This window comes from Lampris incognitus, chromosome 17, assembly GCF_029633865.1.
Source record: "Lampris incognitus isolate fLamInc1 chromosome 17, fLamInc1.hap2, whole genome shotgun sequence".
Classification (NCBI taxonomy): domain Eukaryota; kingdom Metazoa; phylum Chordata; class Actinopteri; order Lampriformes; family Lampridae; genus Lampris; species Lampris incognitus.
This window is the reverse complement of record NC_079227.1, coordinates 18,225,014-18,237,587: the sequence shown is the minus strand read 5'-3', so window position 1 is coordinate 18,237,587 and position 12,574 is coordinate 18,225,014. Positions and strand designations below refer to the sequence as shown.

Here is a 12,574-nt window from a genome sequence, read left to right as displayed (position 1 = left end):
AAGGTCCTTATAGTGATTGTGAAGATAGTAAAGGCATAACAGAGGTGGATGTAAGGCCTTGAAGCAGTTTGTGGCATCCATTAGTGAGTCTACTGTTGGAGAAAGCCCCCTGATATGATGGCATCAGTGCCCAGAGGAAGAGAGAATGGATAAAACAAATGCTATCTGGGATCGCTATCTCCACCAACAAGGCTAGCGCTTTCAGACTAGCCCAAAGCATACATATAGACACACAAAAACAAAGGCAAAAAAGACACACACACTCTCTCTCGCTCTCTCTCACACACACACACACACGCACATACATGCACACACAGGTATATAATGCAAAGACAGAGGGAGTCTGCTGAACACCTGAAGACCAAACACCGCTCAGCAGAGGAGTGACAGCAAATAAGGAGCGGTGCCCGGGGATAGAAAGAGGTCTGGAGAAGAAGTACCACAGGAAAGGAGAAAATGGAGAAGAAGGGAACGGGGAATGGCGTGGCAGCTATGGCAGCCTACTACCAGAGTTTTGACCCTGTGGCGTATCTGCAGTATAACTACACTCCACCACGCGCTGACTTTGAGCGACACGACAGCATTGTGCCATGGAAGCTGGGATGTCTGCATAGAGCTTTTACTGAAGGTCTGGTGATGGATTAGTGGAGTGTGTAGTTGTCTTTGTGTGCATGTGTGTGTTCGTGCACACGTGTTTGCATCATTCCAAATTGCTACAATCTCACTTGATGTCTCAAAGAACGCAGACAGTCACATTCTCTGATACAAAACTCGTTTAGTAGAAAAATGTCTTTAAACCGTTAGCTTCAATAACAATCTATACGCGGAGTTTGATTTCACATCAGCGCTCTACTCACTTTGATTAGAGTGATGGATGGTGGACGTTGCTTGTAATTCACTCTCCTCACAAACCTCCTTTTTTCCTTCCACCTAGTCATCTCCCTCGTGAAATTGTTGTTAATTACCTACTTTTCTCCTTTATTATATTACAATATCACTTAAACTTTAAATCTTTCATGGCCCAATTGTCTATGTCAGCAAATCGTTTTAAGGTTTTATTCTTTTACATTCACTGTCAATAACAGTGTTATTGTTTTAGTATAGATAAAACATTGTGTCACACTCAGTGTACTCAACCACCCAGCCTTCCCACAATGCGTATCCTCTACAATGAACACTACTGTAGAGAAAGATCTGAAAAGACTTGATCTTGATGGGTAGTTGTGGAAGAGATTTCTTGACACCCCCCCACCCCACCTCTCTTTCCCAGGCGATGTGAATGGGGAGCTGCTGGTGGACATAGGTTCGGGTCCCACGTTGTACCAGGTGCTGAGCGGCTGTGAGCTGTTTGGTAAGGTGGTCCTCACAGATTTTCTGGAGGTCAACCGGCGGGAGTTAAGACGCTGGCTCCAGGACGAGGAAGGATGCAGTCTCGACTGGACACCTTACCTGCAGCACGTCTGCAAGCTGGAGGGACGACGGTAGGATCCACCCTGGGCAGCATTTGAATGATCAAGAATGATAAAGCATAGTTGGTGTGAAAGTGTCCCTCATAAGAAAAAATATTGCTGAATTGATAACACATATTAAAGCCTTGAAATATTGAACAATGGATATCTATTTTATCAAATTTACTTTTTTATCTGCACAGATAAACTGGATTTGGAAGTTAAACCTTTGCTTTCAGTTTTAAGTGTAGTGTAGATGGATACTGACATATCTACCTGGCCTGCTTGACAGATTGGAGACACTTAGTAACTTCATTACGGTGTGTTGTTAGGTTTCAAAATGCCTTGAACAGCGAGTTTGATTTGAATGCCTTGTGGGCAACTAGTCACATATGCACTTTGCCTAAATGTGACTGTTATGAAAGCTTTAGTGTGTTTCTATTAGTGTTACACAAGGTGTGCTTGATGAATACACACAAAGAAATATTAGTATAAAAAATCTCTTACATAGATACTTTGAATACTATAAATTACCTTCATCATTAGGAGCCCAAAAATGTGATACCCTATTACATAGCCTACAATAGCCTATCACTACTGTCTTGTTGTTTAATTTTTTTTAACCAGTATAAAGAGGAAATGGCATGGAGAAAGATCTATAGCCAACTCAGCTGTAGACACCCAATGTGTTGAAATGCTACTAGGGAGGGCCACCACTCTGTATGACATACTCGATTATATTTTATTAAGTCCGTGTTGATTTATCAATGCTCATAGGCCCTCAGCGTGGACAGAGAAGGCCGCCAGGCTGCGTCAGGTAGTCTCAGACATCCTCCCAATCGATGTGCACTGTCCTCAGCCTCTGGCCCCGAATGCCCTTCCTTCAGCTGGGGCCGACTGCCTGGTGTCCAGTTTCTGCCTAGAGAGCGTCAGCCCTGACTTGACCACTTTCACCAGAGCACTGGGCCATATCCGGGGACTGCTGAGGCCCGGGGGCCATCTGCTGCTCATTGGAGCCCTGGGAGAGAGTTACTACCTTGGGGGTCCCGGAGTGAAGATCCCCGTGGTGCCCCTGAACGAGGCCCAGGTCTGCACAAGCTTGAAAGACAGCGGCTACACTCTGATCAGGCTGGAGGTGTACAACCTGCCCGAGGACATGAGGGTGGGGGTAGATGATGTGTCTGGGGTGTTTTTTGTAAAGGCCAGGAAGGAGTGAACAGTCAGTAGGAAAGAGGGGCAGAAATGAGTTGGACAAAGTGTAATGTTGGGTGAAAAGGTGAAATGAAATAATTGTGTAAGTGGGGATACAGAATAATGAAGAGCGATATGTAGAATGAGCACAGACCCTAGGTTTTCAAGGGAAGAGGTTCACTGCAGAATGAATGTACACGTGATTGTCATCAGACAAAATTTTCATCATTATTATAATTATTATCGTTTTGTTGTTGTTGTTGTTAGAAACTGTTTGACCTCTAAAAGAATGGAACCACAAGAAAGTACATTGACTATTTGATTTCCACTGTACCTCACTAGTTCCCCAGGAGAAAAAAATGTTCTATTTTTTGTTATGTTTTAGAAATAATGAAAGATTGTCTGTTGTTTCTGTTTTGTTGCCATTGGTGTGAACTTGTAGAGTACACTGCCCCCTGTAGTTGAAACACAGCTAATACAAGGTATGCTATTGAGAGCTAATGCATTGAATGTATTCTACTAAAATAAGTAACTAAAACTTTAAAGCGGAAGAAGAATTTTTTTCAACCCCCCCCCCCCAAGCGTTTCCAAGTGGTACTATTGTTTGCGCCGCTGTCGCAAAGACAACTAGGTCGCTTTCCGTTTATTAGTAGGCTGGTTACTGTCCAAAGCAAGAAATGATAAAGGCAGAGTAAAACATCCGGTTGCATTAATGAGTGAGCAAGTTTTGTAACTTACTGATCCAGTAGAAAGAATGCCAACTGAATGGGACCCTCTCAAGTCCCGGGTATTGTGTTGACCTCCCTTTCCCCGTCGAGACCTGTTTCTCCCTAGCCAAAGCCCGATACAACGCCGGAGCTCTCTCCATCGAGTGGATGGATGCCCGTCTGAGGTTCTCGTGTTTTATCTCGTCTTCTACCATGCTCCCTCTTCGCCTTCCTTCTTTCTCCGTCAACGGGGGTTCTTTTTCTTTTGCCGGGTAGATTCCACTGTTACTTCGGTTGCTCCTCCGTCCGCCATTTTTTCCTCCAAAAACTTATTTACAACAGAGGTATACGATTGCCATACAGACGGGGGGCTTTGTACAGACCAAGGGAGTTCAAAGTCCACTCGTTTTAAGTCCTCTCAGAATTCAAATAAAATGTACTTTAAGATATCGAAAGTCTTTATAACTTTTTTGTTTTTCACCTTTTCAATTAAGGTGCCATACTACTTGAGTTCAACAACAAATCGATGAAAGGAGGGTTTGGAGTCAGACCATTTTCCTCCAGCCGCCATTGCCTAGCCTGCTTCTGGGTGGTTGGCGCACTTCATGTGCCGTAAATCGATTTGCCGGGAAAAGTCGTGCCCGGGGGCAGACAGAATTGCATAGTGACCGTTAAGTTTATGCGACAATGGTGTCATTATTCATTGTGCAATCAACATTTACTTCACAATGATAAGTTAAAGCAAAAAAAAAAGTTATCTACTTCACTTTAAATTGGTCAAAATCACTTTAAATGTCATTCGGCAAAAGAATCGGTGAGAATTAGGCAAGCTTTTGAATTAGCAATTTAGGATTTATTATAAGAGTAACTAGCTTTCTTTATGTAATATTTGCTAGTAATATTTGATTTGCTAATGTCCCTTACGGCTTTCCGTAGCGCCACAACAAAGTCACGTGATGTACGTAACAACGTCAGTCGGAATCCGGTCGGTGAATAAACACCCAGCACGAGAGAAGTCGTCCTTGCTTTATTAATGTTATAAGTTAACATAGCCAGAGGGCGCAGATCATTACATGGTGTCAGAGTAGCGGAGTTTAAATACCCAATATGGATTCGTACGGCGTTCCAGCTCCACGGATGGACTGGGAATCGGCGAACTTACCTGAAGCATGGAGACGATTTCGACAAACAACGGAGCTAATGTTCACGGGCCCCCTGCGCGGGAAGAACGAAGAGGAGAAATGCAGCTACCTCCTGCTCTGGATAGGGGAAAAAGGGCGAGATGTGCACAACACTTGGACACTCAGCGGAGAACAAGCCAAGAAGCTAGAAACGTACTACGATAAGTACACTGAGTACATCACCCCCAAAGCAAACCCGATTTATGCCAGATATAAATTTCATGAAAAGATGCAGGGAGAGAGTGAATCCTTCGAACAATTTATAACTGAGCTAAAGCTCCTAGTCAAAGACTGTGGCTACCCAAATGCCGACGAGATGGTCAGGGACCGCATCGTGTTTGCCACCAACTCACCCAGAGTGAGAGAAAAGCTACTTAGCCAGGGAGCTGAGCTAACGCTAGAAAAAGCCATAGATGTAGCCCGCTCACACGAGCTAGCAAAGCAACAGCTAACGTTTATGGGCCAGGGCAGCACACATGAAACGGTGCACGCAATAGGCAGAAAGACTTACAAACCGAACGCACCCAAAGCAGCTAACGCTAACTTCAGACAAAGGGACGTTAGCACCGCCGCTAGGGCGTGTAGCTATTGTGGAGGGCTACACGGCGCTAAAGCCACTTGCCCAGCTAAGGGTAAACAATGCATTAAATGCAAGAAGCTCAATCATTTTGCTAAAGTATGCAAGTCTAGCTCCCAGGGACAGACAAAGTACTACCGCGGCACAGTACATGCCGTCGGAGAGAACCCAGAAGAGTACACCACTGACAGAGAGCAGGAAGAACTGTACTTCGACAACATTACAGTGGAGAGCACCGCTGTGGGAGAACAGACAGAGCTGTACATAGACTGCATCTCAATAGAGAACAACGGAAAAAGCAACGAGCAGGCTTACGTAGAGGTTGGAATTGGCACACCTCCACAGAAGGTAAAGTTTAAACTAGACACTGGGGCACAGGCCAATACTATTCCCACCAACCTGTTCCAGGCGCTGTTCAAAAATGTGACACTGAAACCAGCAATACACAGACTCACTGAATATGGAGGAGGCGCGCTGAGCGTGAAAGGCACATGCAAACTCAAATGTAAGTACAGAGACAATGCAATTATGCTGGACTTTTACGTCATTGACACAAACGCCCCACCAGTCATGGCAATGAAAACATGCCGTGACCTAAACTTGGTAAAAATAGTGATGGCTGTGAGCGAGGAAAACAATGTCACATCACAGAGCATAATGGATGAGTATGCAGATGTTTTCCAAGGAATAGGAGAGTTCCCAGGCGAGTGCACCTTCCGCGTCACACCAGATGCAACGCCGGTCGTCTGCCCGCCACGCAGAATCCCCATCGCCCTACGCAGCAAACTGAGGGACGAGCTTGACAGCATGGAGAAAGGCGGCATAATCTGTAAGGTAACAGAACCCACAGAATGGGTGAACGCACTCGTCATTGTTGAGAAGCCAAAGACAGGCAAACTTAGAGTGTGTTTAGACCCCAGAGCTCTTAACAAAGTGATACAACGACCTCACTACCCCCTCCCCACGCTGGAGGACGCCACCACAAAGCTTGCTGGAGCTGAGTACTTTAGCGTGTTAGACGCGCGGTCAGGCTATTGGGCCATCAAACTGAGCACTGAATCCTCAATGTTGACGACATTTAACACAGTGTTTGGCAGGTATCGTTTCCTCAGACTGCCATTCGGAATCGTGTCCGCTCAAGACGAGTTCCAGAGACGCGTGGATGAAACATATGAAGGATTGGACGGTGTGACGGCCATAGTGGACGATATACTAGTGTTCGGCAAGACTAAAGAGGAACATGACCAGCGTCTCAGAGCGATGCTGAAGCGCACAAGGGAGCGAGGGGTGAGGCTCAACCCCGACAAGTGTCACATATGCGTGTCCGAGGTAAGCTACTTCGGCCACACGCTCTCACACGAAGGCATCAAACCAGACCCACACAAGGTGAAGGCGGTCAAGGACATGCAACCCCCACAGAACAAAGCAGAGCTGGAGACAGTCCTCGGCATGATCAACTACCTCGCCAGATTTGCTCCACACCTCTCACAGATAAACTCACCCCTCAGACAGCTTCTGAAACAGGACAGTGAGTTTGTGTGGGATGCAGTCCACGACAAGGCGTTCCAAGAGATGAAGAATCTCATTACACAGCACCCAGGTCCAGTACTCTCATATTTCGACCCGCAGAAAGAGCTGCGACTCCAAGTGGATGCATCCAAAAGTGGCCTTGGGGCTGTCATGCTCCAAGATGGCAAACCAATTGCCTATGCGTCCAAGTCACTCAACAGCACTGAAGAAAACTACGCACAGATAGAGAAGGAGCTCTACGCTGTGGTCTTCGGCTGCAAGAGGTTCCACGAGTACATGTATGGACGAAAAGTGATTGTGGAGTCAGACCACAAGCCTCTGGAGGCAATACTAAAAAAGCCACTGGCAGCAGCACCACCCCGGCTGCAACGGATGATCCTGGCGCTCCAAAAATACGACATCCAAATCATCCACCGCCCCGGTAAGGACATACCGGTGGCCGACACACTGTCACGCAAGTCAATAGAACACCACGACAGTGACCTACAGGAAGGGATGGAGGCCCAAGTGCACACAGTCCTCAGCAACATCCCTGTGAGCGACACAAGACTCACAGAAATCAAGCAGGAAACAGCGCAAGATCCACAGCTCACCGCACTCAGACGAGCCACACTCACTGGCTGGCCAGACACAAAGAAAAAGTGCCCGCCCAGCATCCAGGAATACTGGAACCACAGAGCAGAAATCTCAGAAATGGACGGTATCCTGTTCAAAGGTGAGAGAATCATTGTCCCCCAAAAGCTTCGCAAGGACATGATACAGCGCATCCATGCCAGCCACCTTGGCGTGGAAAAAAGCAAATGCCGAGCAAGAGACTTACTGTTCTGGCCTGGCATGGGGAAACAGATCGAGGATGCGGTAGCAGACTGCAGCATATGCCAAGAACGGCGCAGCGCAAATGCAAAGGAACCAATGATGTCACACGCCATACCCGAGCGGCCGTGGCAAGTGATAGGCACAGACCTATTCACATGGAACTCACAGGACTTCATAGTCACTGTGGACTACTACTCCAGATTCTTCGAGCTAGAAAGACTTTACAGCTGCACCTCATCTGCCGTCATCATGAAGCTGAAAGCAGCAATGGCTCGACACGGAATCCCCGAGACTATCATCAGCGACAACGGTCCGTGCTACAGCTCTGGTGAGTTCCGCAACTTCTCACAGACATGGGGTTTCTCACACACCACCACAAGCCCCCACTACCCACAGAGCAACGGCCTCTCCGAGAAGACTGTCCAGACGGCCAAACGCATCCTGGACAAAGCCAAAGCTGAGAACAAAGACCCCTACATGAGCTTACTGGAGTATCGCAACACACCGGTGGACAACCTGAAATCACCGGCACAGCTACTGATGAGTCGGAGGCTGCGGTCCATTCTCCCATCAACAGCAAAACACCTGCAGCCACAGATCGCCAGTCAGGAGGATGTTCACAAAAGGAGAGAGGTATGTCAACAGCGCCAGCAGGCATACTACAACCGAACAGCCAAACCTCTGCCCCACCTGCCCGCAGGCACACCAATCCGCTTCCGGCAGGAGGATGGATCCTGGAGACCTGCAACTGTGGAAAGACCAGCGAACACAGACAGGAGCTACCACATCCAAACCAAAGAAGGTCAGATCTACCAACGCAACCGTCAACACCTGCGACAAAGCAGAGTGAACACTCACACTACGCACACACACACTTCACAGCAGACTGTTACCAGCGCTAACAACAACACACAAGCCCATCAGCAAGAGCATGCTGAACCTCCAGACACGAACAATCAGCGACAACCAGACACACAGCCTGGTTACACCACGAGGTCAGGTCGCACGGTCAAACCAAGACAAATCCTTGACTTATGAATGTTAAAAAAAAGAGAATTTTACACCAACCTGTACTATACCTGCTATGTTTTGAAAAGAAATATTTACAGCGTTCACTTACCTTGTGTACCTACCTGCTGTTTGCAGTTACCAGTAATGAAATGAAAAAAAAGATGAAATGTTATTACGGTGTCACATTTAGACAGTGAAGGAAATGTTTTACACTACTTTGTTGCAGTCCAGTTATATAAGAGTTCCACTTTCATATTCTTTCTTATTAAGATTGTATTCGCTTATAAACGTGCTCAACGTGGTCTGTATCTCTGCAGAGAAAGCAGCACTTTTCAGAAAAAGGGAGATGTAATATTTGCTAGTAATATTTGATTTGCTAATGTCCCTTACGGCTTTCCGTAGCGCCACAACAAAGTCACGTGATGTACGTAACAACGTCAGTCGGAATCCGGTCGGTGAATAAACACCCAGCACGAGAGAAGTCGTCCTTGCTTTATTAATGTTATAAGTTAACATAGCCAGAGGGCGCAGATCATTACACTTTAAAGATAATATTTTGCCACACGTCTGCAAATCTTGCTATTTGTAACCCCCAGTAGATGTGTAATCAAGTCATTGTTGCGCTATGGCATAGATTGTAGCTTGTAATTATATCACCCACCCATCCATTATCCAAGCCGCTTATCCCAATCAGGGTCGCTGGAGCCTGTCTCAGCAGTCATTGGGCGGTAGGCGGGGAGACAACTACTTCGGCAGAGCTTATTTCACAATGGTTCTTCTTGACCATGACATTAAATTTGTTTCTAGTTCATTTATTCGATTTGTTACCATCAGAAGGAACCTAATGTTGACACTGTCAGTAATAAAAATAATAAAACCTGTCAAAAAGGATGGGCAGAGATGGACAAAACGTTTTAGTCCCAGAATTAATGAGTAATAGTTGTCAGCAGTCATTTTGAGGAGGCAGCGCTGGAGGTGGCACAGTGACGAAGAAGGACAGGATTAGGAACGAGTATATTAGAGGGACAGCTCAGGTTGGACGGTTTGGAGACAAAGCAAGAGAGGCAAGATTGAGATGGTTTGGACATGTGTGGAGGAGAGATGCTGGGTATATTGGGAGGATGATGCTGAAGATGGAGCTGCCAGGGAAGAGGAAAAGAGGAAGCCCAGAGAGGCGGTTTATGGATGTGGCGAGGAAGGACATGTAGGTGGCTGGCGTGACAGAAGAAGATGCCGAGGACAGGAGGAGATGGGAACAGATGATCCGCTGTGGCGCCCCCTAACGGGAGCAGCCGAAAGTAGTAGTAGATTTGTCAGCAGTAATTTTTGACCATGAAATGCAATGTCATTAATATTACTGAACACTGGATGTCAGCAGAGGATCTACTTCACTAAAATGGACCACACATCTCAAGTCTTATAAATGGACAAGAAGCACAAAAGCAAAAATGTAGTTCAAACAGTTGCCAAATATAATTTTAAAACAATTTCTTACTAAGGCAACACGAGGATTCCTCAGATGTTGCCCTTCATTCACCCTGGACTCAAACATTATTGGTGAAAGTGTTATCAGCACATGCAAACTCTTGTGTTTCGCTTTAGTAATTAACACCATATATGATAATATTATTGTCATAAAACTTTTGAGCTGCAAACACCATTTGTTTTTTGCTAGATTGCAGCAGCAAACTCCACCTCTCATAAACACATCTGAACAAACATTTCGTCATTGGTCAAGACATGACGTTTTTTTTTATTAACAGTTAACAACAAAATGTCTTTTTCAGTTAACAAATGAAAAACAGAATGTAACTGAGAGAGAAAAAAACTCCCAATACCCATGCAATACGTACCACATGCACATGCAAAATGTGCACACATTTTTTTCTGTTTTGTCATCGACAAATTACAGCAAAGCAGAGAAAATAAATGATAATGAATTTAAAAAAAAACCCACTACACTAGATAAGAATTTTACTTATCCAAATGGAGAAAAAAAATTAATTGTTACAGCAGCAAATGTTTAATCACAGAGAGATAGAAATGAAAAAAAAATTGATGAGCATAATACCAGGCATATTAAAATGGGCTCTGGACCAGTCTTGTATGATTTGGTCTTGTCTGGCTGCTGTGGTTTGGTACAATCAAATTGTTCTTAGCTCTTTCTCTCTTTTTATGTCCTCGATCTTGTTAGAAAAGATCACTGAGCTCTGATCACTGTGCCCCATCTGTCCAGGGCTAAATTCCAGCAGGCTTCAGCCTTGTGTGCTAATACACACTGCAAGGATATACACTGAGCAACCAAAACCTTAAAATGACCTGCCTAATATTGTGTAGGTCCCCCTTATGCCATCAAAACAGCTCTGACCCATTGAGGCATGGACTCCACAAGACCTCTGAAGGTGTCATCTGGTATCTGGCACTAAAGCGTTAGCAGCAGATTCCTTTACGTTTCTTGAATCTTGAAGTCCTGTAAGTTGTGAGGTGGGGCCTCCATGGATCAGACTTGTTATTCCAGCACATCCCATAGATGCTCAATCAAATTGAAATCTGGGGAATTTGGAGGCCAAGGCAAAACCTTGAAGTCTTCATCATGTTCCTCAAACCATTCCTGAACAATTTTTGCAGGAGCCCGCTGCCATCAGGGGTGTACCTGGTCTGCAACATTGTTTAGGTAGGTGGTATGTGTCAAAGTAGCATCCACATGAATGCCAGGACTCAGGGTTTCCCAGCAGAACATTGCTCAGAGGATCACACTGCCTTCGCTGGCTTGCCTTCTTCCCATAGTGCATCCTGGTGCCATCTCTTCCCCAAGTAAATGGCACACACACACCCGGCTGTCCACATGGTCTAAAAGATAACGTGATTCAGCAGACCAGGCCACCTTCTTCCATTGCTCCATGGTCCAGCTCTGACACTCATGTGCCCATTGTAGGTACTTTCGGCGGTAGACAGGGGTCAGCACTCTGACCGATCTGCGGCTACGCAGCCCCACACACAGCAGGGTGTGATGCACTGTGTGTTCTGACACCTGTCTATCATAGCCAGCATGAACTTTTTCACCAGTTTGAGCTACGGCAGGTCTTCCGTGGGATCGGACCAGACAGGTTAACCTTCACTCTCCATGCACATCAATGAGCCCTGGGAACCCATGACCCTGTTGCCGATTGACCGGTTGTTCTTCCTTGGACCACTTTTGGTAGGTACTGACCACTGCATCATGGGAACACCCCATAAGACCTGCTGTCTTGGAGATGCTCTGACCCAGTCGTCCAGCCCTCACAGTTTGGTCCTTGTCAAACTCGCTCAGATCCTTACGCTTGCCCATTTTTCTTGCTTCCAACACAACAACTTCAGAACTGACTGCTCCCTTTCTTCCTAATATATCCCACCCCTTGACAGGTGCCATTTTGATTAGATAATGTTATAATGTTATAGTGAGATAATCAATTTTACTCACTTACTTGTAAGTGGTTTTAATGTTTTGGCTGATCGGTGTAGTCTCCTGTAAAAACCTGCTTATGACGCATTTTAGGAAAGAAACGTCAATGTATGAACTCCTGTATTGTCTCAGTTGAGGTGCTGCAATAGCTCTCTGTAAGCACTCATCTTTTTAGTGTTGTACTATTGACTGACTGAATTTTAGCCCTGGCCTCACTGGCTGCCGTCAGACATGACTCCACCTCCGGCTCCGGGGTTCAACTTCTCCGCTTCAACTTTGCCTCATCACCTCTCAACCGCTCATCTATGAACCTACCCTCCAAAATGGTGCACCTGCTGTTGTCTCCTCCTTCATCAATATCTAGTATCTCACATACGGCATGCATGCACACCCGCGCACTCGTTCTCACAAACACACGCACACACACATGTATGCACGCACACAACAAACTGCACGTTGTGCATGTCGGACAACAATGAATTCACTGTCATCGAGTAAAAAAACAAAGCAAAACAACAAAAACATGATTCAAGTTAAAAAAAAGTTGTGAACAGAATCAAATTCAATTTGGCAAATTTTAGACGTTTAGGAACAATTTAACTACCGCGGCCTCAAAGTTGTACATCAATTTCACACATGAACTACTGCCTTACCAGCTGGACACAGACAGG

The 12,574-nt window shown here is 45.7% G+C and overlaps 1 protein-coding gene across 1 annotated transcript; it reads left to right on the top strand.

Annotated features, from left to right (window-relative positions):
• Window positions 1–456: 456 nt before the first annotated feature.
• LOC130128041 (phenylethanolamine N-methyltransferase) lies at window positions 457–2,664 on the top strand. The gene is made up of 3 exons (XM_056297750.1): window positions 457–628; window positions 1,271–1,481; window positions 2,226–2,664. The coding sequence occupies exons 1-3, from the start codon at window positions 457–459 to the stop codon at window positions 2,662–2,664; spliced, it is 822 nt and encodes a 273-aa protein (XP_056153725.1).
• Window positions 2,665–12,574: the final 9,910 nt, after the last annotated feature.